This window comes from Argiope bruennichi, chromosome X1 (assembly GCF_947563725.1).
Source record: "Argiope bruennichi chromosome X1, qqArgBrue1.1, whole genome shotgun sequence".
NCBI classification, from domain to species: domain Eukaryota; kingdom Metazoa; phylum Arthropoda; class Arachnida; order Araneae; family Araneidae; genus Argiope; species Argiope bruennichi.
The window spans coordinates 79,506,686-79,534,473 of NC_079162.1; the positions used below are offsets into that span (position 1 = coordinate 79,506,686).

Genomic DNA, 27,788 nt, shown 5'->3' on the forward strand with positions numbered 1-27,788 from the left:
AATTGAGTTATTAACGACTCTAAAATTTGTGAAATTCACCATCTAATTAACCAGTTATGCATGATAAAAAAGTTAATATGGAAAGAGGCTATTTAAAAGATTGCAGCAACAATAAAGATCTTTTTTATCCAGAAATTTTAAAGGAGAAAAACGAGGTTTAAAAATGATCACACTAAAAGCAAACTAAAATGTCTAAAACATCAATGGTAATAAAGTTTTATTTTTAATATGGGATGATTTAATGAATAAAACATAATTAACGAATAAACAATCTTAATATGTAATGTGAAAATAAATGCAATTAAAAGCCTGTAATAACTTAAAACGAAGAAGCTGCAATAAATAAACAATTTCATAACTCAAATAATATACAGCGCTTTGAAAATAATATTTATCAGATAAAATCTTAAAATTTATATTTGACACTTTCAAAGATTTTTAAAAGAAAATTTTTTTTTACATCTTTCTTAACTAAATATATTGTACGGTGCTAAAATTCTGAAGTAAGTTATGTTGAGACTTAAATGATGTCACGATGACTGAGAGCACCAGGTAAAACTTTACCTAACAAAAACAGTTCAGAAATTTAAAGAAAATTAGAGTTTCTAATATTAACTTCGAGCTATCCAAAGTAAATTCGAAAATATCAACGATGTTTCAGTTTTATTTTGTATAGGAAATTCGTGGAATCGGGGATAGGGGGGGGGGGGGGAGGAGTGTTACGAATTACTAATGAATTTAAATTAAAAAGTTCGATTTATTCATGTTACACTATAATTGGATTTATCGTCCAGTTATTTTTGATGATCAATTGCAGTCGAATTCTCAATTACTTAATTAATGGCAGTAATTAAATGAGACAAAGGTTTGTTTGAAAAATCATCCAAAAAAGATATTAGACTATTTTTCTTCTGATAAATATGTTGGTTCATTATTATTATCGGGGCGGGGGATAATTGTCATTGCAAAGCACTCCTTAAATAATTTGTGTATACCTCTTACATGAAAGGACTTCAGGCTAAATAAAACTTTTCCTTTCGAAAACAATTTTTTTATTTCTAATAGCAAATAAATATAAAATATGGGTGGTCTCTACAATTCATTCCGGTTAATTCATAAGCATGATGCGTAAAGAAAAAAAACTAAATAATAATGAATGAATATGGTAATTATCTTATATCTTAAAAAAATTAAATCAATTAATTGTGTGCTTATTTTTACTGTTCTTAATTTCGTAGCATCTTTAATTATGATAAGAGTTTTTTCTAAGGTCGACAGTTATAGTTTTATACCAAGGAAAATAGGGAGATAATTATTAAAATTATTTTTAACATTCATATATTTTGATCACTATAATATAAATACTGACTCTATGTCATAATTCATATCTTAAATAATTATCATATTCTTTCCGATGACATAATTATCTGTACTGATGAGCTACTAAATATCATTACAAATCATGCAGAAAATGATTAGAACAGCACTAATTAAAAACTAGATATGAAAAATTCAACAATGTAAAGGAAAATAATAAGAACTTGATTAACTAAAATATAATTATAAAAATGAAGGTCATTGTGAGAAAGATAATTGTTATTATATTTCTTATTTTTCAATAAATAAAGTCAGTATTCACTATTACTATGAACCGCCATAGTTACGTAAAATTATAATATGCAATTTGGTCAAAGCAGGAACTTTTTTACTTAAGAAATCTGCAAAATGTATTATTTACAAGAGCACGTTCATAAAAACTGTTGAAACAATAGCGTATTTTCTGGTTAAAGACAATAGTTGTTATAACAGGGGGGGTTTCTTTTTCAGCGAGATAACTGGACTGAAAAATTACTTATTAATCATCATAAATTACTTTTCCTAGAGGATAATTTCTGAATAAAGAACACTGCTTTCTTAATTATCTTCACTTACATATATCATGCCTGACTAATGTTGCAATAAACTAAAAATACATTATAAATTTCAAGATGTTCTAATTGATTGTTTTTAATTTTATAAAGTATGTCCCTTTATTTTATTTATTTAGTTATTTTGTCTAGTGTCTTACGGGGCTGGTCTTTCAAAAATCTTATTTACATGTTAAAATGTCAGTGATTACTTAATTAATATTTGAATGAGCTGTTTTCATATTTTGCATTTTACCTTAATATCTCATCAGTTCAAACTTCAACAATTCTCCAGTTTAGACTGCTCTGCTTCTGAATAGTATTGCCTTTTGGAATTTTTTAATCTTATTTGTTAGATTAACGTCCCGTTTTAAACGGCGTCCTGGCATAGGGGTAGCGCGCCTTCCCCGTGATTTGGGTTCGAGTCCCGGTTCGGGCAGGGTTGTTCTTCATCTGTTCTATCTGTGAGATGTGTGAATGTGACCCCCTGTAAAAAGGGGCTGTGCAAGCGAATGCGATGTGTGAGTAGCTAAGACATACTCTTGGCCCTAGTTGGCGCTACTATAAAACAAGAAACGCACCCTCGGCTTAAATCGGTGACTTCGTCAGCGAGCTTATTCATGGCAAGTGCCATTGGAAACAACAACAACGTCCCGTTTTAAAGTTAGTCGAGTTCTCTTATGGACAAACTATGTATGTTGACACTTTGACCGTGGGAGGAGAACGATATTATCTATGACACGCCATGCTCCTATACACAGAGGCGTGTTCGGCACCGAGACAGAGAGTTCTAAATTTATAGCACATTTCATCTCATGTAATCCATGAATGTGGGACTAAATGTATGCATGTATGCTAAATCTAACTACCACGTGTGTAAACTGAATTTGATATCGAGGGCCAAATATCCTTCGAACGAAGAAGTTGAGACGAAGATATCAGCTCAGATGTTATTCTCCTCATCTGACCAAAATTCAAAACTACAACTTCCGATTTAAAATAACTATCTTACTGATACAAAATGATTATGTATCCAAATTAAACCAACTTGTAGAAAATCAAACCATCACAGAAGCAAAGTATCTTAACACTTTCGCGAGTCTTTGGTGGGATCAGAACTACAGTATGTGATCACTCAGTGGTGGAATTATCATTATACCACTTTAGTACCTCAAAGAGTTTAAATGAAAGCTTAAATTGTATCTCAACTGAAAAAATGATTACTTTTGACATGCCGATTATAAATTTAATATAGTATCTTGAAAAAAAATTATTTACCACTTCTAAATGCAATGAAACTTGAAACTCGACTAATTCAAATAGTTTTAATTCGAATTTTCCACTGCTTCCTTTAATTTCTTATTAACATAATTTTAAAATATATTTTATAATTCGAATTTATTTTATTAAATTCAAAGTCAAAATCAAAAATTGAATAAGATGTTAGTACTTCTGAGTTGTTTTCTTTAGTTAAATAAGCCGATATTATCTGTTCTCAGTGATAATAATGAACAAAACTCTTAATTCTCGCGAAAACTATTCTGCTCTGTGTATATTCCATCAAAAAAACCAATTAAAAAATGTCCCACTTTAAAAAAAACATTAAATACTTGAATTGAGAATTGCTTAATAACCTAAAAACTTTTATTTTATATTTTTTAAATAGTTGTTGTTGACAATTGTATTCGAAGTATTACATATTGCTAGCTTATTTAAATTATTTATTCATTAAATTACTGTAGTTCTAAAAATATTAAATTTATTTAATTTATTAAAAATTACTTACATTTTATCTATTATGTTTTGTATTATTATTTTAGTTTAAAAATAGCTGTTTTTTCTTGTACCCATTGATAAACCTAATTTTTCTATTTCTAAATGTTCGATTAAATCGAATCTCATCAGCTTCGAACTAGCCAAATGCCACTGGAATGCATTTTTGATCTTACGTTCTACGAATTTAATAAAGCAACCCATAGAACGTTTGCTTTAAATGAAACGGTATCGTTTCAGAAAAAAACATTGTTAAAGGTTGAAAATAGTCTATTCTCAGAAAAAAAGTCAAGATACCACAGATTTCTGTGGAAATGTTTCTCATTAAAATTACTCCACAAAAAAAAATTCTTTTTCTGATTGATTTTATCTCTGTCTGTTGGAATTTTCCAGAAAATATGTGTTCTGCTTCGGAACTGCTTAAAACAGTTAGAAGTTTCTAGACTAAAAAACAGAAAGCAGAGATCTATAGATTGATTGAAGCAGTTCTTGGGATTCAGATATGGTAAAATAATAATTCGGTCGTCTGACATACCAACAACAGGTGTGAGACTTTGGATTGATGATAAGTTCCATGGAAGATACTAAAAAAAGAGAGAGAGAGAGACCCTTTCCGGAAATAAGTCTGTTGAACTCATTTATAGCCGCATAATTCTTTTGGATCAATCTCAGTTATGAAATAGTTGTATTAAAAAAAAGGAATATTTGACCAATACTGTCGGAACTTCGACCAGAGTCACGCGACTGAATCATAGCAAAACGTGATTTATGTTTCTCACGTGTTTCCCGATTGACATTGAAAATGTGTGATGAGAGAGCAGAAAAAAAAAAAAAAGAAAGAAAGAAAGAAAAAAAAAGTAGATTGGCAACCCTACTCCAAACTAACAAGCCTGTGTCACGCCAAAAGATGGCGCTAAACTATTGTATCGCTATCACTGGTGCATTAAAAATTCTTTTGTGGTCACTGTTATGTCACCGCCCAATGCCGGCTCTCCTGTGTGTTATAAGGATGGGTTATTCAATAAAGCGTTCAGATAACCGTTTTTTCGATCAGTGCATCAACTGAGATACCAGCAGAGCCTCTGGATATTTCGACCTAAGAAAAACCTTGCAGGTAGGCAAAAGCACTTTTCAACCTCCGAAATCATTGCCGAATACTAAATATCAATATCACAAGGATAAAATCCATTTACAAAATAATTTTTGAGAAGTAATAATCTCTTAATATATATATAAAACTTTAATTCATAAATTTTTATATATCTATATAAAGCTTTTGATAAGAACTAATCCATTAATATGTAGTCTCAAAACATTAATTGTTTCATATATCTGTACATAAATCTGTATAAAATTGATAATCTATTAATATTTATTTAAAAAATTAATTATGTCAATATAAAATATTTGAGAAATAATTCGTTGCTACCCATATAAAACTTTGAAATATTTATGGCTGTATATCTTTATGAAACTTCTCAGAAGTTCATTTTTAATTCATATATGTATTAAATTTTTAAGAAGTGATTATCTGTTCATATCAGTATAAAAGTTTTCGAAAGTGTTAGTACTTAAGTATCTGTGGATTTTTATGATTATAATTTAATTCAAAATGCTTTAAATGAGTTTTCGCTTATTTGTTTGTATATTTTATTTTATATAATTTACTTAATAATAATTTAAATATTTATTTTATAATATGCGTTAAAAAATTAGCTTTTAAACCTTTCTCTTAAGAAATGTCTAATTTAGTTTTTAAAAAATCTGAAGTTAAAATAGCCTCATTTAATTCGAGAATCTTATTAAATATTTCTCCGAGTTCTCAAAAATATTTAATTTCCATAAGCATCCAGAATAAGTTCATTTTATGAAAAAGTCGTGTTGCTTCATGACAAGAGCCACATTTATATTAGAGCCTTACTTTGACTATAAAACAAAATCAAATTTTATACCAAAGATAAAAAACATATTAATATTATCTATTGAACTTCAATAATTAACCAAGAAAATCCCGAATCTTCTGTTTTTCATTATATTTATTTAAAATGATTTCCTCATTGAGGTCATCTAAATAAGAAAAAAATCGATAGAATCAAATCGCTGAGTTAAACACTTAACTGCATATGAAATCCTTTGTCTTCTTTTACTAAAAGAAGAATTTCTCTTTTTAACAAAATACAGAAATAATTATGCAATCTCAAAGATCGTAATTTTATTTAGCTGAAAAATAACATTAAAATACTTTCTAAATTTAAATCTATCCATATAAGCTAATGGCTCTGTTTTTCATGATTGTAAAACTTAATTAAATAATCCAACTTAAAATATAGATAGATAGATAGATGTTTAATAAATGTATGTAAAAAATTACAATTTCTCATAATAGTTTGCCATTTATGCTAATTATTTTTTATGTCTTAAAAAAAAAATATTTGTTTTTATGGTTTTATTTAAGTTGTTAGGTAACATATCAAATGTTTATGTACAATTAAAAATTTCTTTTATTGAAACATATTTAAACCAAAAATGGAAATTCTGAAAATGGCAAAGATTTTTAATGCTAATGACATTTGCCATTACGAACAACTTAAATTGTATTTAAAAATGTAGAAAATAATTTAACTCAACCTAACAGAAGACTTAATGGATCTAATTTTCTTATAAAGCTTTCAGATATTTTTTTAAAATAACCAAGATCCTGCGATATAAAAAAAAAATTGGTGACTTAGTTCCAATTTGAATATTAAGATATAAGGAATTTTTATCTTGCTGAATTCTAACCTATTTTAAATTTATACATTTTCACAGTGAAAAATGTTGTGAATGTCTGAAAATGCGTATCTAAAGTCGGATATAAAAGAAAATTATGGCCCAACATCCATATTCTCCGAAACTTCCAAATCATACAAATATATAAATGTTTCCGTCAATAATTTAAGGACAAAATTTTACGACTTGCCTTAAAATTAAATAAAAACATAGATAAAATAACGAATGCTTGAAAAATTGAAGTGGGTGATTAATAAAAAGTTTTGTATTTGACCTTTTAAAATTCTCATATAAGTTTTAATATGCATATGAAAAATTATCCTCTTAATTTTTTTAATTGTAAGATTATTATTCGATTAAGTTCTATAAGCATATATAGAGCTGAATCACCAGAAAACTTACCCTACTTGAATTTCGATCAAGTAAAATTAAATGACAAGTATCTAAGTTATATCTATTCAAAGAACTGTAGAGAAAAAATTGCAGCTATAAAAATATCAAATATCCATGGAATATATTTCATATCATGGGGAAAAGAATTCAGCCAGAAAGCACCAAAAAAAATGGTATACTGGAAAACATAACAGCACAAACCCCAAAAGATCACAAATTATCCCCAACCTGACTTAGCGTCCAGGGTAATCTGAATGACCGAGTCGCCACGAAAAATTGAAATATAACACTGGGCTAAAATTAAAATAAGTGCGTTATAGGCCCTTTATGGCGCGACTCTTGCATCCATCCCTCACATAAAGATATCACTCGCCATCGAAGTGATGGTCACTCGATCCCATACTATTTTTGTACCCAGAAGGGAAGCGAGAATCAACCACAATACTGGAAGCTCCTTCTTTCCATATCTGAGGTGCCCACCGTGGGATGGAAGACATAAAAGAATCACTCCACCCTGTCAGGTTATCCAGATAATGGAGATGTATCTGAATAACCAATCGTCTGAATAACAACATGGATACTAAGGTCAATTACAAAATAACCATCACTTGTCCATGCACAAACCCTACTCATAGAAGGGGTGTTCCATCATCGGTGATGAAAACGCCACCATTATTATACTTACAGGGGAAGAAAGAACCCGCTTATTTATCCAGTGATTTTTCATCCCCTATTTAAGGTGCTTCCTGAAGATATAGATATATTACGGAAGGAGAAGAAATAATTCAGTCATAAATGAGGTGGTAAAGTCTCTATTTCAGAGCCGAAGGGTTCAGAATTGAAATCCCGCAAAAGATCCGGCGTGAATTCGCGTCAGAAACATGATAAATATGACGTCGAGAGTCAAAAATTATCTTGCTCCTGTGGCATGGAAACTAGGAGAAGAAATGTCGATTAAGGTGCCGTACTCATGATTTGATGATAGTTTAAAATTAAGAGATTCGTCCTTAATAAACTCCGTATATCTTCAAAATGGAGCATTATTTTAACTAAACTTCATTGCTCTATTCAGAATTCTAGGAATATTGAAAATTCATTTAGCTAGATAGATAAAAATTTTGTAGATAGATTTAGCATTTAAAATATAGATCCGTAGCAAAGTTGGAATCGAATCCTTCCATCGAGTGATTGTCTATTGGTCTTACATTCACATGCATGTAAACTCAAAACCGCAACGACTGGAAGACTAAAATTTCATGCCATCTTGTTACTAAAATTGTAGTTCTATATCACATTTTGGTTTATATCGGTCAAAAAAAGTATTCAAAATTCACACTCAGTTTTCTTGACTATACTCAGAAGTTCATAAACAGGACCATGAAAATAAAATTCTGAGTACTGTATCCATGCGGAGAAAAGAAATGACAACACCTTCATTAGGGGTTTTTAATAGAGTTCATTAAGGAGGCCTTAATATAAATAAAATAATGAATAATAAGCAGAATTCAATCGTCATCATATAATAATTCAATTATGGTTGTTTTGTATATTAATTATAAACTTAAAGAGGCTTTGGAGTACTATAAATACAGTGGACTCGCGTATAACAAGCGAGATACGTTTCGCTGAACAGGAAATCACATAAATCGGAATATGCATTATTGGACGTAAGTTTAAACGTGTCTCTAAATAACGTACGTTTCTAGTGAGATGTAGTTTTTTTAACCAATCAGTTTCAATATTATTATATATACAACAGGTAAGAATACATATATTCTTCGCTTTTGTAAGAAAAAAGTATATAAAAATACTAAATTTATCTTACTTATAAGGCGAGATTCTCTTCTAGAAGGGAAGGGTTATCAAATAGGCAAAGTAGGCAGCTGCCTAGTCGCCTCGGAACTACTCCAATATAGGTGATCCTAAGATATTTTCAGGTTAATCTTTGTCCTTTCAAATGCTTCATAAAGCTCATGTTATACTATTCTTTGGATTATTTTTCAGGTTTTCAATACCATTCGTAGATCATTGTAGTTCTTTATTTGATGACTGTCTCATAATTTAGCAACCTTAAATAATAAATATTATTAACTGTTTCCCAAGTAACAGAAGTTAATAATTGTAATAGTAAGTTATAATCAGTATTTGAGTATTTAGAATGTTATGTAAAAATTTTATTTAAAATTGTAGTATAATGTTCTAACAATTTTGTTCAAAATTACTTTTGAATTTAAATTTTTTTTAAATAATAATAATGCGCAAAACACTGGAACTAATTTTCTTGAAACTAACCCCCAATTAAATATTTGCTATTTCATCATTTCCTAATATTTGTTATTTAAAAACTGATTGGACAGATATTAAATTAAAATCATTTAAAAATATGTCTAACTTTGGAAAGGGAAAAGGTTCTGAAATTTTATATTGCCTAAAGACCCTCTACAAAGCTTACTTCGGCCCTATCTATGAGAACAAATCGCAATTTTTTGTCACATTATACGAACTTATGTTATACGAGAATCCACTGTATTACCAATTGTTATAAACATCCAAATCTCAATTTAATTAATGTTTAAAAGCTTAAGTGGTAAAAATTTTCATTTTTACCCGATCTCTGCTTTTTTCTCATTTTTTTTCCTTGATTTTTGAAATGCTTATCACCGAAATACATCGATCTAACCACTCTATATATTCGGTGCTTAGAGTGAGGTGAACTTAGCTAGAGGAAGTTAAGTGTCAGTGCAATAAATTTTCTCCTAATGTATAATTCCTCTGTATATATTAATATTTCATTTCCATGTTGAACTTATCACGCTCTTGCAATCCTCACTATTGGCCACATAGTGAGAGATAACCTGCGGGATAAAGAGAGCAATCACCCGATGAGTTTCTACCATTATTCCCCAAGCAGGGTTTCGGGTGATTCAACAGGATTTCTTTTGTCATGACACCAGTTTCCCGGAAATATCCTCTGAAAGAATCTCTCGGTGTTTCATGAATGTACTATTGGAAATGTAATCATTGTATGCTCACATAAGAATTCAAATAATCGGAACAGAAATGACACCAAGTCATAATATTCCCAACCTTTCACAGGCAACTGAAATATTGTGAATCAAAAGGTGAAATGAAGTTGCCCGGGATGGGAGAGTCAGTAGAACATGTCCAAAATTTAGCAAGGCATGAAAACAAAGAGGTGTTTGATGTTAAGTTCTTTTTTAAAGGAAATTTGCAGCATTCTATTTTAAGTAAAAATCCATAAAAGCCAAGAAATATTTTCTGTTAAGATAGAAAATTTACAATATTGCATTTTTAATAAAATCGTCTCTACTTGCAAAATTTGGTAAATGCTAAATTTATTTACATTTTTAAGGAGCTGTTTGTGAATTTCTTTTTATTTAAAAAAGAAAAACACTTCTCAGAATTTTCTATCAATATTTAGCAATAAATCATTCTTAAGAATATTTCTAATAATCTATAAAAAAGAGAAGTGTTATAAATTTTTTATTACTCATATTATTTTCAAAATGCTAACTTGAACATATAATAAATAGATTTTAATATAGCATTGCAATAATGGACTTTAAACAAATTATTTTGCAATGTAAAACAATATGTTAAATTTTATATATTTATGAAATCATTTGTGATTTTTGTGTTTAAAAAAGTGTGAATTCGTGGAATTTTCTAACATCATTGTTTAAATATAATTTTTTTAACCTGTTTTTATACTCACATTTACCAAGAGTATGCTATAAATATTTGACTGCTTAGATTACTCTCAACCTACTAAGGTAAAAAAATAAATTACATATTCACTTTATTTTAACATTTTTAAATGAAACAGATTTGGATGGGAGATTTTATAAATTTCTGCTATCCAAGCGGTGAAAATTTGCTTTAAAAATTAACTTCGACTTTACAATATTTCGTTTATATTGGTTGTTAAAGAAATGCTTGGTGCCGGCGTCCTTGCTTAGGGGTATAGCGTCTTCCCCGTGATCTGTGCGTCTCGGGTTCGAGTCCTGCTTCGGGCATGGCCGTTCTTCCCCTGTGATCTATCTGTGAGGTGTGTGAATGAGCCCTCCTTTAAAATGGGGTTGTGCAAGTGAATGTATGTGTTTCATCTTCATTTGAGCTATTGAAGTCAGACTTCTGCTCTCGGGTGCTCAAGGGTCTTGACCCTCAGAAGCTACTGCACTCGCTTTCCGTGGTAATGCGGACACGATATCATCATCATCAGAAATATTTGGTTTAAGATGTACTTCTAAAATAATACTATATATTGATTAACAGAATTATGCTAAGAATTAAAAACCATTCTATTTAAGAATGCTTACTAGTTACAATTTTATTAAATGTTTAAAGGCTAAAAAACACTTAATAAGAATTAATCATCTCAATTTTGAAATCTTTTGCACTTCTCATGCAAGGAATATTTTAAAACTCATAAAATTCGGACAAATTCAGCAGATTTCCCTTTCACGAAAGATAATTGTGTATATAATCAGAGTGGTCATTATATAAATTATTCTGACTTTACAATAATTAAGTTATTTTGTCAATGCAGTAGCTTCAAAATTTGGAGAATATCTGTAAATCATTTTCCTTATAGCTGTTATTTTTAATCATGCATATTCTCAGTGCTCTTCATTCGTTACTTTTGCAATGTGAATCATTAAACTTCAAATAAATTGCTCTTGAGTAGTTTCGAAAAACTTCAAATTTAAAACGCACAGCCTAAAGTTATTTGCCATAATCGGTAAATAAAAACATAACTTATTTTTTCATCAGGAAATTAATAGCAAATTGTTAACTTTCACTTTCAGCAGTAAAGCAATGTAATATTTATTAACTTATACATTCGTTCATTGGTAATTCTCAAATGAAATGTGCATATATAGCAATTTTCATTTAGTTATTTTAAATACAAATTTTAATTTATACTTAATATATAACATTATGTTTACACAAACGACTTATTCCAAAAAAGTTTGGTTTCTAAGATCCTTTTATTCTACAACTTTGTATTGTACACCGTTTTGTGGTGTAAGTACAATAATATTTCTTCTTTATAACTTTTTTTAAAGCAAAATCCAGTTTTGACAAAATTTGTAAGTACAGAAAATTTTTATCTTAGTAAGTAAGCTTAGTTGAATTCTAACCAAAGGAATGCAGTAAGTATAAGTAATTTCCCCTCTTTCTTTTTTTTAATGAAAAGAACTTTTTGCATAACACATCTATGGATAGTATTAGTAAGTACTTTATATGATTCATTCAGTTTATAAGAAAATATTCAGTCCATTTGTTTATTTCCTTTCTTCTTTTTATTTCCTTAAGATAAATGTGATTCGTTTTACTCCTATTATTTCATCATTAAATTTGTTTTAGGAAAAATGCATCTCAGATTATAAAGAAAGTGAAAAATTTTCTATCTATAAAAAAAAACTGAAAAAGTAACAGAAATATCCTCAGTAAGTAACATATAGCAGTAAAAAAATTTTGGACTTGCTTTTAATCGTATTTTTGTAGAAAATAATTAAAAATTAATGCGCTTCTTTATTTCTTATAACTTTCGGGTGAATAGAGCTTTACCATCATGATTAAATGCAGATATATGTAAATAAAGTTATATGAATATGTCTTGTGAATATGGAATACGTTTATTTTTTACAATATCTATCCCTTCAAATTTCTTGCAGATTTGCAAATTTATTGAATAAGCATTCCACTCTAAAAGCATCGTGTCAAAGATTTCGTTATTTTATCCCTTGGAATGATGGTAATAATTTTGATATGAAATAACAACTATCCAACTCCCCAATCTTTATCATCTCACTCATGTATAGAAATTTATTTGTATTTAAACCATATCTAATTGTAAAACACAGTAAACCATTAACGGAATCATCTATACAATCAACCATTTGCAGCTTCTGAAACCACGATCTGCATGTAACTGGCACGAAAGTTGCAAATATATATATAATTTATCTTAGAATTTAATCAGAATCAATTCATTCTATTGAGACTAACTGGCAATAAACGATCTTTAATTAAAAAAAAAACATAATATCGGTTCTAATCATATTTCTTCAGAAAATAAGAAAGAAATATTTTAATATCATTATCTACAATTTGTATAAGTAGGCCTGTATGATCATGAAATGGACAATTTCAGGCCACCAAACTGAACGTTGCGGAACACTCACAGCTGTGAAAATAATTTTATTTAACCACCAACCTTAAATTTATGATAGTTTAAACTTAATATATTAAAAATTTTATTCGGCATGAATTTTTTAAAAAATATCATCAGATTTTAATTTTAATCAGAATACGTTAACAAATCTGTGTTGGACGGAATTTTGCAATCGATTTAAAAAATATCATCAGATTTTAATTTTAATCAGAATACGTTAACAAATCTGTGTATCAGATTAACTCGAAATAAAGAATTAATGAGATTTAAAAAGTTTAATAATGTAAATTTTAATTACTTCCAATCACATTTCTGCTGAAAACAATACAGAAATATTTTATTATCGTTGGATATAATTTGAATAAATAGATATATATGACCGTAAGTAAGCACTCTAAAATTACCAAACCCAAACAATGTTTCAGATGTTTAGCTATCACCAGTAAGTTATTAACCAGCAACTGTCTGATTTAACTATTATTGATCATAACAAAATGCATGAACAAAATGCATGATTGTGAAATTCTTTCCTGAATTATTTTAATTAATTTAGCTTTTCAGTAATTATATTATACATTTTTATTTAAATTGTTTCATATTTGTAAGGATGCAATCGATTTTGCGCTCACTTTCTGATGTGCTAGAATTTTAAAATTCCTTACACTTATATATTTTTCATGACAATACAATATTATAATATTTTCAGAATAAAACTATCTCTCATTATATTAATATAATTAAATTTCTGTTTGAATAACAGTAACGCCACCTGGTTACGAATTTGATAAAGAATAGATTTCAAAATTAAAAAATCAAACATAATTGCGATATTGAATTATAAAGTAGTAAATAAAATTCATAATTATAATTATAAGTTATTAGAATAATAAAATATAAATTCAAAAATAAATAGTAGAAAATATTTTTTTAATTAGTTTTAAAAGGTGGTTTTAAATACCAATTTTTATTACTACCAATAACTTTCTTTTTTGGATACTGATTATCTAACTATGACATAAAAAGAAGAAAGGTGAAAAAATAGACATACTCGGGGTCAAAGTGCTTGACTTTCTAGTTAATTTTTATGATATGCACGGTTCAGGTGAATGGCCGTAAAACAACTCTTCCGCGAAGGCCAAACATTACACGGATTTCACGACCGAAATGAAAGGGATACTTTTTGACATCCCAGCGGATGAAATAACGGGTTCCAGTTTTCACCTAGCCGCTAGGAATAACCTTTCAGTTATTAATCATTTGAATAATAATTAGGAATGAAGTTTGAATAGAAATGCCAAAACTGTCCACCATTCAAAAGGTGCTTCACAACTTTACTAATCGCTTTTTTTATAGATGAGCAACTCAAAATTAACAGGCGTTATACATGTGTCAGATGTGAAGTAAGTTAAATGGATATGAAATTATTATTTTAGATAAAAGGATTTATAATTGTGTTTAATGCATTGCTTTTCTATTGATATCAATTACCTAATTACTCTTGCGAATAAAATATAGAAACGCTATTTTTTCTATCCTTTAAAAATCTTTCTTCAAAAGAATGAACTTTTTTTTTTTTTGCTTCAAAAGAAAATCTAAAATACAAGAAATTGATTTGTGCCTTCTCATGTAATGATACATCGTGATAATTTTCTTAAATGTTCACAAGAGGTAAAAATTAAAATTTGAAAAAACGAATGTGAGAAGGAAATATGAGAACCCCTGATTGGATGCTGAGCCTTTCGGTTGATCTGGATGGTTAAGTTTTAGCAGAGAACAATATCAGTACTGGGATCTGCACAAAATAACACCCATTACGAGCCCCCATTGCACCGATCAGTCCCTGAAGAGATACGTCCTATGAACATTATCAATTCGATAAGCAGACAATAACAACATTACTAACATCCAAGGGGAGTGAGAACCAGCTTACTATACCAGCCCTTTTCTCATCCATATACTTTTGGTAGGAAATCTCAGGATATTTATTTATTAAAATGAAACTTCTATGTCTTCTTCTTCTTCTATCGAATTTTTTAACTTTGTTCCTTCTGTCTGTCCTTTAATCAAGTGTTATCAAAGATATTGCGTTGATCACTTAAAAGTTTTTAATATTTGAACTTACAGTAGGTTTACTTTCAATAAACATACCATTTATAGAAAATTATGATCGATCTTCAGCTGGAGAATACGAATATTTTTAAACAGTTCCTGAAACGCTTTCATCATCAAACTGCCAAATTCAACATCGTTATCTCAGTTAATCCAAACGATAACATGCATATATAAATATATGATAGATTATATTCAGTATTACAATAAATAAATTACAATTATTGGGTTTTCATAAAGAGCAAAACCGTTGTACTTTTAAGAGCACCAAATTGTTTTCCTTGAAATTTTCATAAAAAATAAGCAATGTTATAATATGAACTATAATTATAAATTTAATTCCCTTTTTTAAAGTTTTGGCTCTGTTGAAGGACTTTTTTTCCCTTATCAGAAAATTATTTTTCTAAGGAAAGAGATTCACTTTTTATTGCTTTCTTTTTTATTTCACAATTCTTCATTTTTTAAATAAATCAATGCCCTTTAGCATGCAATGTACGATATCTACTAGATGTTGGATATTCTGAATGGTACACAATATCGTGAAAATATCATTGCAGTATTGTAGAGTATCTTGTTCGAATAGGGAGTATATATTCTCAATATATTCTCAATCAATCCGTAACACTACTATAGAAATGTAAAACCAAGAATATGCTATAGAGATAAATAATATCTTACAACAGTCTTTATAAATTTAATTGAAAAAATATCAGTCAGCTATAAATATCAAATTTTCTAACTGTACAATTAAATTCTTAAAGTTGTTTCTAAATAGAAACAACTTTGGAAATACTTTTCCCCAATACCTTGTTCAGAATGGCTTTGCTGCCGTGAGTTTTAGCAATAATCACTCCCACTAAATTAATTTTTATAGATCAATTATTTCTAAGATACTAATTAAATCGGTACAGTTAGAAATTATCTTTCATGATTATCAGATCTCAAATAAATAAAATTCGTAAAAGGTAATAAAATAGTAAGTAGATAAAAAGAAATTCAAGAAATTAATTTGAGAAAATAATGAGGAAAGATGAATTCAAAATGAATAAACTTCACTATAATGCAAAAAAAGCCCAAATGATTAGCATAATATTTACTAAAATAATCTAAAATATTTTTGATTATTTTGCTTGATCTTATCGTGGTCTCATTTTATTTAACAGTAATTTTATTTCAGAACTAAGTTTCGTTTTTTAAAAGAACTGTCTGACGATAAAGTATTCCTTTCATTATATAATATTTTTATTTCCAGAAACCATATGTTAGTGTAGCAATAAAAGTTAATTTTATTATTAACAACATTGTAAAAAATGAAAAAATCAGAAAGAGAAGTTAAATAATAATTGAAAAAAAGTATCCAAACTATATATTTTTTAAAGCACATTTAGTTTTTTTGAGCAAAGATTTACTTAAAATATATCATCTTTATCCCTCGTTTTATCGTTCCAAAGTATTTATCTCTGTTGTACTAGGATATTTCGGATGTGCCGAGTTCAGTTCATAATCGCATTCTTTTCGGTCCGTTTCTCCCATTTAACTCTTTTGTTAGGTACATAAGTTTCACTTCCGGAAGCAATTATTTTCATGAAATTCATTAATATCACCTTCATAAAAGATTATTGAAGTGAAAAGCACTTTTTTCACGGCCTCTGGAAGATTGTAGTCCGCTTTAATCCTACATTGCCCAATGATTCATATTTGAATCATTACCATTTTTTTTAAATTTTGGAGGCTAATTTTGAATAATTTAATAATTTGTCAGTAACATTATTAACTTGCTATTTCTTTACTTTAATCAGAACAAAAAATAGAACAGAACTGTTTAGTACAGAAATCTTAACGAGCTAATTAATATTTTTGATGATATTTTGATTTAAAAATAAGGTTCAAAATTTCATTTTTAACTCATTTTCCCTTCATTCCCTATATTGACATAGATTTACACAACTTTTATTGGTAAATAGAAAATCATGCTGTGTAAAAATTGCCTGTTTCACCAATACAGTAACAATGATGAGATTATTGTAGCTTTAGAGAGAGTTTAACTAAATTCTTTGCTATGTTTCGTACATTTTGAATTAATAAAAAATACAGTTTTAGCCAAGTAATTATTTAATTGTTAAAGATGTTAGAACCTCAAATAATATGAGATTTACCTTGAATATATATACCATGGCAATATCGAATATTGCCGAGTTTTTAATTTACCCTTATATAGAAAATTCAAAACGTTTATCGTCATTAAACCGCAAAAATGATAATTCCGTCAATTTTTCATTTGTAAATAAGGTAATAGAAAAAGGCAAGAACAATAAGGATATCTATTTACATAATATCTTTTTATGACCGCTTTATTTAGATAGTATTTATGACATAATGAGTGAAATATTCTGACTCGTATGGTTATTGGATTACCGCTCTTCAGAAGCGTAAAAATTTTCATTTTACTTATTTGGAATACAGTGAGTTAAAAATTTTAGAACATGTGACGCTTAAAACATTGCTCATCTATTTTACGGCATTTCTGCATTCTGGAATTAAAACAAATCCATGCATTCATTTGCGACGAAATAGTTTAATTCGAGTTTACCATTAATACATTCACAACAACAATAATCGAATGTTATCACAATTTAATGGTGAGTGGTTTATTTAACCATCAGATGGTTAACAAAATGTTTATTAGATTATAGCTACGACGATCGAAAATAATAATTTTGGTGATCTTTCTTTTGTAAATCATGGTAAGAATTAGAAGTAAAAAAAGTATAATACATTACCTAATATTTATATTTTACAGCTATTTTATTTAAACGATATTTGGGATATTGCATCGAATAAAATATTCTATCCGGCAAAGTTATTTAATTTTTGTTATTCACAGACATAAAAACTCTTAACTTGGTTTTTCGAATTCAGTCAATTAAAGGTTTTAGAGCATGTAGTATCTAAAAAATTGCTCATCTGTTGAAAGGCATTTATCCATTCTCGAAGTTAGGTCAATCCATGTATTCGTCTGAGACGACACAGTTTGATTGTATTCGAGATCCGTTTAGATGCTTTCAGAAAGAACAATAACTATTATCAACCGTTTGAAAGCTTGCGTGTCAATACTCCACAGCTCTTCTGCTTTCATTCAGAAGTAAACATCCGCTTACTCTGTCCTGCACACAGAGATTAGATCCACAACAAACACGCCTATTTCGAATGGGTTTTATAAGTATGAATTTATAGCAGATAACCTGTTGTTAAATATTATAAATGAACAAAAATGCATTTTAAGCTTTGAATTCTTTTGCTTATAATGCGTAATTTAATGCACGTGAAGATGCTATAACATTCCTTTCAGAAAACATAATAGTTTTATTTTAAAAAATACCAAAAACTTTTTAAAGCAAAACAATTCTGTTGTTTGATATAAAATATGCTTCGCTTTTTATTAGAATAACACCAAAATGATTTTCAGTAATGAAAAATATTTGCCACAATCCCATCGAAATGCTTTAATTAACTACAAATGCTCTTTTACAGTTGATAGCACATTGTATTTGTATTAGAAAAAAAATGTTGAATGAAATTAAAACGTTTTCAAAACATATTTTCGATAAACAATTTCATCGACCCAATTTCGTCATAAATGATTTAAGCATGTCCAAATGCAAAGTTGCTTTGTCATAAGCTTATTTGTTATTCTTGCTAGTACCATAATTTCCCAACTTTTTACCCACTAAACTCTCATACCTGTGTTTTACGTATCCATTGGATTGTCACACTTCTCATACTTTGGCTGCCTCGTGAGGCGCCTGTAATTCACACTTTCCAATTAGATGCCCCCTTTTCTACTGCGACTAAGAGATAGCAAAGACGGAGTCATCTAATTAGAATGTTCTAATCACAAGTGTAAGTCGTGACAGCAAACTTTTAAAGCTTTACAACTAAAATTGAATTATTCATAAACATCATAATTTTATACAAAAAGAGCGCGAAATTTATAAACTCAAGTGCTCTGTGGACTTAGTAAAATAAATACAATATATACCCAAAACACGAGTTTTCATCTAATTAGACATCAGAAAAACAAAAAGGGTTAAAGACTATAGATCTTTGATAATATATTTTCTTGCCATTATTTGCTATTGTTTTACTTGTTTTTCAGAATATAAATTAACGTATTATGGATTAAAATATGTGATATCCATCTCCTAAGTCTCTTCTATAATATTACTTTATTTCAAAGATAAATTGAATGATTACTTTTTCCTTGGAGTTACAACAATCATAATACAGTTCGTATAATAATCATTTGCTATAATAATTTTGACAATCTTATCTCTTAACTTTCATCAATGTTATTTTAACATTTTTTCTTTCTTCTCCAGATTCTATTAGTAGCAGACAATATGTTTCGTTTGTTGAGCATTTGGATGGTGACATGGACTTTAGTGTCATCACAGTTCCTTTCATCCGAACCACAAATGAGACCACTCACATTTGCAATGAGGAAACTTGCGTTCTCTACGAATCAATTCGGAATCGATCTTTACCGAGCACTGAAAGTGCCAAAAAATGAAGGCGTTGCATTCTGTCCTTTCTGCATAAGTACCTCTCTGGCCATGATTCTTCTCGGAGCTCAGGGTCGATCAGCAAATGCTTTGCAACAGGCTTTATATCTGTGGGGCGTAAGACAAGAAGATGTGCATATAGCCTTCCACGATTTATTGATTCACTTGAGAGATAATTTGCAGGTGACTCCTGGCCATCATATAGCTGATCACGTTTCTAATAACAATGGAGGATATCGCCAAGAATATGGAGTTCAGGATTTCGAAATATTGCTTTTTAACAGCATCTATGTCCAAAGAGAATATAGCATTCTTTATCACTACCAAAAGTTCTTGCATAGTTTCTATAATACATCTGTGCATCCTCTGGACTTCAGCATGTATGGAGAAGAAAGCAGACTTCATATAAATGCCATCGTAGAAAAGCAGACCAAAGGAAATATCAAAAATATTTTATCACAGCCGTTACCAAAAACGACAAGTGTTTTGTTGCTGAACGCTTTGTCTTTTGAAGGTATATTAGACACTACAGGATCGACAGTCAACCCTCCGCAAGAGGATATTCATCGTCATTCATCGTACAATCAATTTTCTTCCACAGGCTACAATGGTCATTCTTTCAGTCTAAACCATGCTTTCCAACCAACTCATAGTCGTCTGCCACCAATGGGAGGTCCTGCTGCTTCTTATTACGCACCATCTTTCGCCCAAGCCATGCCATATGCTGCTGCAAGTCCCTACACTTCCCATAATTTCATCACAGCACCAACAAGAACAAGACAAGGTGGTCTCCGCCATGGTACTTATGACTACTTGGGTTGCACAGGTGTCGAAATACCATTCCGAAGTGGATTGCTGTCTCTGGTGCTACTGATTCCAAGTGATACTACTAGTATAAATATGCTAGAAACAAGACTTAATGCCCAACATATAACAGATATTTTGGGCACAATGCAGAGCAAGAATGTAATACTTGAGGTGAGTAATTTGTTTTCTAATACACTAAGGGAGGTACAAAAATCTGTTTCAAGGCTGATGCTCCCATTCGAAAAAAATCTATTTTAATTTAGAGTAGAAACAATATATTAATGTCTGGGCTTCATTTTAAACATTCCAAAAAAATCTTGAGTGTGAAACTGAAATATTTAATAATCTTACTAAACAAAAATTTATTGATAGAAAACTACATTCAAAATTTATCTTTCGCAACCTCATAAATAGTTTCAACTGAAGAAGGAAAGTTTTTTTTTTAAATCTTTTTTTTACTTTAGCATTTCTGCTTATTTTATGTTTCTGTTACAATCCCATTCAAGGGGTCTTGTTATAGTCTTGTTTTCCGAAATGGAGGATTCCAAATTAAAAACTTGATTCTGAGAAAGATCCGATGTGTGTAAAGGCCTAATATGTGTAAGATTCATCGAGGGTTTAACATCCTCCCACTCGTATAACGTGGATATATGAAGAGGGAAACACCGACTCAGATATTACCTCGTCATCCCATCACATTTCAAATTTGAGAGGTTCGACTTACAATATCTCTAGTTTGCTTCTAAAAAGGATATTAATAAAGCTAAACTAAACTCGTTAACAATAATATCGCATTTTTGTCTTTAACCATACAATGTTATCAAAGTGTTAACAACAAACTTTTTAATTAATTTTTTTTCTGGTGTTTCTATTATTGCAGTATTTCTTGCCTTTAACTTACATGACAAATATTCATCGCTTCATTTCAAATCATTTTTTATTTTTTACCATAAAAGATCTTAAATTAATTTTTTTCAGAGTTTTTTATTGCAGATTTATTATCACAATATATTTAGCTCAGTATAGTTGAATCTGGCTCTTTCGCCTTCTAAACGCAAACTATCAACCAATTTTTAAAAAAATAGCTTTTCTATCTTCTGTGAATTATATGCTCGAAAATAGCTTAATACTTACATCATTATTGTCCAAATATCGATCAGGACTTTTTTTTGGAGCATGACATAAATAAATACAAAAGATCAATGGCACAAAAGAGCGACGAAAAAGCAGTCAGAACGCTTATTCACGGAATACAGGAATGTCCTGTTTAAACCTGTCATTTCATGCGTTTTAAAACAGTCATATAGATGACAGAAGTCCTAAAAGATGTCGTATTTGTTGCTGTCTGATAAAGAGGTCATTGAATGTCCACCTGTGATACTAGAATAGGTACGATCACGCATTGTATTACCTTTTAACAGATGCCATCACTTCCGGAAGGCAAAATTGATTCCCAATAACATCATTCGTATTCGTAAAACTAAGTCAGTAAATAAATACTTAAAAAATATAAAATAAATACAATGATACATTGTGAATAACATTTAAAAAGTACGAAATAAATATAAAAATAATATTTACATACAAATCAATGCTAAAATACTGAATGCAAATATAATAATTAATAATTAATAAAAAATTATAAAGACACTTCATGTTAAAAAAATAAAGCTTGCTAATAATAGGCTTTGTAAAATAATTGCGATACGTATGGTTATTTTTTTACATTAATGATTTCAATTGAATAAACTACACTCAAAAACTGAAAAATATTACTTAAATTAAGTTCTTTATTTCTTTTATTTAATACTGATCCTAAAATAAATGTAAAACTTTTGTAACAGAGATTAATTTGTTTAGTATAATATCGCAAAGTGTTTTGTTGTTCGATCTGTATTAAACCAAAATTAGCTCAATTCGGCAACTTACTGAAATTAGAAAGGGATTCGAACCCACATTTTTTGCCAACTACTTAATAAGAAGCCCTCTCTTTTCTTCAAAACAAAATTCAAATTGATTTCTTTTTTATTAAAAAGTTCCAATTCATTCAGTTCTTTTTTCGTGAGGATAATCAATAATAAATTCTTAAACAGCTTAAATGAGAAATACTGTATAAGCCTTTGTGCTTTTTAAAATCGAAACATTTGACAAATGCATCTTTGTATGCTTTTTATTCTTAAAACTGGTGTATAATTGTTGGCTAATTTAATATACAAATGATCGAGCCTTTATTGAAATGATAAATAAGTACATTAAAAATATTTTTGTTTTCGATGCATTTCTTATTTACGCTGATTAACTTGATTAAATTACCCGCTTTATTTCAACTTCCGAAAATTATATTTTTCAATAAATTTATGTAATTAATGGAAATATACTTATTTCATCCCATCAATTCTTGTTGTGTATAAATAAAGCTGAAATCAAATCAAAATCTAAGATTTAACTGTTAGGTTTGTCGTTATGAAATTCAAAATGTTTTTGTAAATATTTCTAAAAATATGAACCAGGTGTAAGAATCAATTTTGTCTATATTTTAAGGATAAATTTAATTTGCGATTCAGAAAACTGTCTTTGAACTCATTTTGCTTTAATAAAAATCTTTGAGACTTTAAAATTATTTCAAATATTTTCATTACGGATAAAGTAATACTACTAGCATTAATTGTCAAGTTAAATCGCTACGATGAAATATACTAAATGCATTAATTGAAATATACATTTGAATATTAATAATTAATTTTTAGTTGTTAATAAGCAATTTTCAAACCGTTATACTATGGGAGTTTTAATGGCGATGATAAATTGCATTTTGTTTTTGTTTTTCTTTCTGAAAACATGAAAATATGATAATTTCATTTCATTTCATTTATATTTTAGCATAAGACACTATCTACACCCTCAAGGTTTAGAAGTTGTGTACCTCAAAGTTTATGATAATATAGAATAAACATATTATCTTAAATGAACATAATTTTCAATAAGTCATTTTATTAAGCCCATGCTAATAAAGAAAAAATATCTTCTAACTCTTACTTTGTTAAATACTTTTAAATCGAAACATTTTTTACGTTCTACATATAGCTAATGGTTTGTATACTTTGCAAATACAAATAATTTTCAGCTGTTCTGTTTTTTCATTCTTTTTATTGCATATTTGGAGGAAAGTGCTTAAATTTAATTACTATAAAATGGATAAATTTATGGGTAACAAAATGGTGGACAACTTTTAATAACTATGGTTATTAAAAGGTGTCACTAAACTAAATCCAAAGCATACTACGACGGGGCAACCTTTTTGCCAATGGCGGATTTAGATTTTCTACGGCCTTTGACAGTGCATATTATGAAACTCCCTTCTTTTAGTTAATTGACCAATTTAGTCTCCCATTTCAATGTAATTCAAATCAATTAGCAAGGTAATGAATTATTTCGGATTACTTTTTAATTTTAGTAATTTTGTGAAAATGTATGGGAGTTTATCTATTTTTGCATAACTCTTGACTTCGAGGCATCCACATCTGTATCACTATTATTTCAGCAGATATTTTATGTCAATAAATAATTATGTGAACATAATAAAGCACATAGGAACCTGATCAACTATGTTTTACGAAGTCCTAATATTTTATAATTCATTTAATTTGTTGTTGTTGTTTTTTTCAGTTTATCAGGCAACTAAGCTAATAACATATATTTAATTGACTTGCCTGCATCCTAGCTTGGCCCTAGACATCTGCTAGTTGGAAATCTGCCATTTCTTGCCCCTACTTGCAATTTCATTCATTTTCTCACAAAAACATGAAAAAAAGTATTCATATACGTTTATTACGAAACATTTTATGTGTAATTGCCTACATGAATTATTCACCCCAAAATATCAATTAACAAGTTAGAAATAAAATAAACTAAGCAACTATCTAGAAATAACGTAAGTTGCTTATAATTAAGATTAAAATTGATGCAGAATCGTTTTCTACTTAACATTACCAGCTCATGCTGTAAATACTGTCACGACAAATTTAAGATTTATACATATTCATTCAAATTGCCTTCTTATATTTGCATGCCAATGGCTTCCTTTTTCTGCATTTTAATAGTGATTTACATGTAATTCGCCTGAGTATATATCTGAATTATGTATGATTGCATGTATCGATTCCATTCGCCAAATATTTATGCCTAATTGCTTGTGTACGTTTCACAGACTTATATATTCAATCATCCACAAGAAAGTATCAAATAACTTATGCATGTACTAAATAGCTGACATAAATTCATTGGAAAGTATTATTTCATTTTGAATCGTGGTTGAGATTCCTTTATAGTAAAATATTTATATCCACATATCAAAAGAAAATAACTTTTTCACAAAACATAAGATTAAAGTACAACCCAAGTAATTATTACAGTTATAATAATTCAACTATAACTGTAAAGTAATAAATAACAAGAATTTGTTCCAAAGGGTTATTTCATTTTCCCCTATGGTTAAGATTCGTTTTCCTTTCTAAATTAAATTCAGTTTCTTTCACGAGGCGCACATTTAAAAAACTTTTTTTTAACAGAGCATGAGCTTAAAATGTTACCCTAGTTCTGAATTGAATTATAGCTATAAAGTTAGGTATTATACCTACAGGACAGCGACAGGAATTACACCTAATTCATGTTGCGATACTATATTGATAAATTGTATTACAAAATGTTAGCAAATCTGTATTAGGGCAAAATTGTAAGAAAGTAATTTTCAGTATAGACAGAGAACTTAACTAGTTTTGGGATTCTTTATTTATCCTTAATTATTTCTTATGAACTCGGTTTTTACCTCTAATTTATCCGACTCCTAAATAGGTTAAAATTTAGAGCCGTTATTTAAATTCTTGTTTCACTTTCAAGAGAAATTATATGTCAGTATTCCATATGTCATGCTAAAGTAACAGAAATTTTGAAGCATATTTTAAAATTACACAGTCAAAAATACAAACTTTACTGATGCAGCTTAACTATCTAATCAAACAAACATTATCAGCTTGCTAAAAATATTTACTATAGAGAAATTATAGTTCAATATCAGCTATTTAAATAGGTTTCGAGAACTCTCCAGGTTTTTTTATTTCTTTCTCAACGACATAAAGACTAAGAAAAATATTATACTAAGCTAGTATTGAATAAGGAAAAAATTACTTTTATTTTTTCCCTTTACATGATTTTTTACGTATCAGAGAAGACATTTTAATTTATTAAAATAACTTAGTAGTTTCATCAGATTCATAAGTATAAGATCTAAAAAACGATTCTGAACTTTAGTGACATTCAAAATACATAAAAAGCTCATATTAAATGATAATACGAATATCTTAACCCATTCTCTAATTTCTATATCACTACCATAAATTAAAACAAATCTATATCGACATAATTCCTTTCTATAAACGTAACTCAATAAAGTAAATAGCAAAATAAAATTCACTTTAGATAGCATTCGTTAACTGAATTCATGCGCCTATTTCTTTCGTGGAGACCACCAATTACAAAGCTAAAGAATTTTAGTCAAGCATTTAATGAACTATCCATCGGATCACCAAATTTTAAAAAGAATATATTGTTAAAAGTTTTGATCATAGATTATGTAGAGTTCTCCATTTGTATTTCAAGATTGCTCTGCAATCTTTTGATGCCAAAGGCTGTATTAATTGAATTCCGCTTTGTTTGCATGCATTTATGGTGTTATTTTTCATTAACATGGTTTCTTTTCCGTTGCAGATGCCTCACATTTCTTTCGAAGATAGCCCAAAAAACTTGACCCAGGCCCTTTTTAGAAGTGGCCTTGTTGACCTGTTCACGCCTGGTTTTGCAGAACTTCTCGGCATGAGTGATTTCCGATGGTTACATATTACCAATCTGATCCACAAGATTAATGTGAACATCAAAAACAGCAATGGAATTAACCATCAATCCCCAGCTCCGGCTAGTGGTCAAGAAACCCTTCATATGAATATCCAAGAGAAGCCTTTCTTGTTTTTCGTCATCGATAACATCAGCGGTTTGGCTTTGGTGATGGGAAAAATGGCCGCCAACCGTCGTTTATAAACATTTTCAAAACATGAAATATACATTTGAAGACAGGACAAGATGAAATAAAAGAAAAATAATCACTCACCGATACTCAGACTTTATTTTTATTATGTTGTATCTATTTATATTTTGGGATGAGTTAAGTTATTTTGAATAAGTTAAACCGTATGCATGGTTAAACAGTTGATATTGCACACACTTGTAAAACGCAGCTTGGTATGTGTTCATATGGAATCACCAGCTACTGTTTTTATTGTCATGGATCTTTGTCTCATTTCACCTTTAAGAGTTTACTGTGATTTTATATGTGTTTTTTTATTATTTCTTTTCCTCTTGAAAGTTTTTGTTCACGGTTTTGAAGCATGTATCTTATGACTTTCATTTCATCTCGCTTTGAAATAAAGAACATCGAATTTACTCATATTTTGTGTGCAATATTTGTCTCTTTCTTTCTTTCTCGTATACGAAGAATAAAAGAGTAGATACTTGAGCCGTTTATTTTGAAAATGGGGCAAGTCCGTTTTTTGTTATTGCGAGATATTTAAAGGTTTGCGTTTCAATAAATTTAAAAATATTGGTAAGTATTAATAGATATATTTTTTGTATTTTGTGGTACCAGATAATGTAGGTTGATAAGCCAATAGTATTTACAGTGCTGACTAAAAATATAAAAGTTCCATTATAACTAAATAAACTTGCCTCACTTTCAAAATTAAAGAATTATTGCAATCCTTCATTTAATTGGGAAATAATATTTCAGTTGCATTAGCCATTTTTTAAGAATAAAAATAAAATACTTTTCAAATTTTTATAAATATTTATTCATTTGATAAAAAGGGAAACAAAACCAAGAATATTCTAGTAGAAAGTATAGCATAACAACAAACCATTCAGTTTTATTAAGAATTTCAATGAAATTATATATTTCAGTTTATACGTAGGTATAATTAATTTGAATTTTATTCAAGATTTAACATTTTAAAAAATTCATGATGAACGGGAGGTATATATGGTAATAAATCCATCATATCCATGTATTTTTCAGATGTAATAAATCTCCTTTTTTTTTCTTACATAAAAGATAATTTTATATTTCTAAAATTACTTGGAATTATTTACCTTCCTCGTTGTGTTGACAAATCGATAATTTTAAATTCAAAATCTCGTTCTATCGAACATTTTGTATGGTGC

At 28.9% G+C, this 27,788-nt stretch overlaps 1 protein-coding gene across 1 annotated transcript; it reads left to right on the forward strand.

Annotated features, from left to right (window-relative positions):
* Window positions 1–4,676: 4,676 nt before the first annotated feature.
* On the forward strand, window positions 4,677–26,977 carry LOC129958718 (intracellular coagulation inhibitor 3-like). The gene is made up of 3 exons (XM_056071372.1): window positions 4,677–4,794; window positions 19,533–20,693; window positions 26,286–26,977. Exons 2-3 carry the CDS (start codon window positions 19,554–19,556, stop codon window positions 26,610–26,612), a joined length of 1,467 nt encoding a protein of 488 aa, XP_055927347.1. The 5' UTR covers window positions 4,677–4,794; window positions 19,533–19,553; the 3' UTR covers window positions 26,613–26,977.
* The last annotated feature ends 811 nt before the right edge of the window (window positions 26,978–27,788 follow it).

Bases quoted from the DNA above. Each gene is read 5' to 3' on its own strand.
- LOC129958718 (XM_056071372.1), top strand. From the start codon at position 19,554: ATGTTTCGTTTGTTGAGCATTTGGATGGTGACATGGACTTTAGTGTCA. The intron at 20,694-26,285 runs GTGAGTAATTTG...TTTCCGTTGCAG, and splicing joins GCAAGAATGTAATACTTGAG to ATGCCTCACATTTCTTTCGA.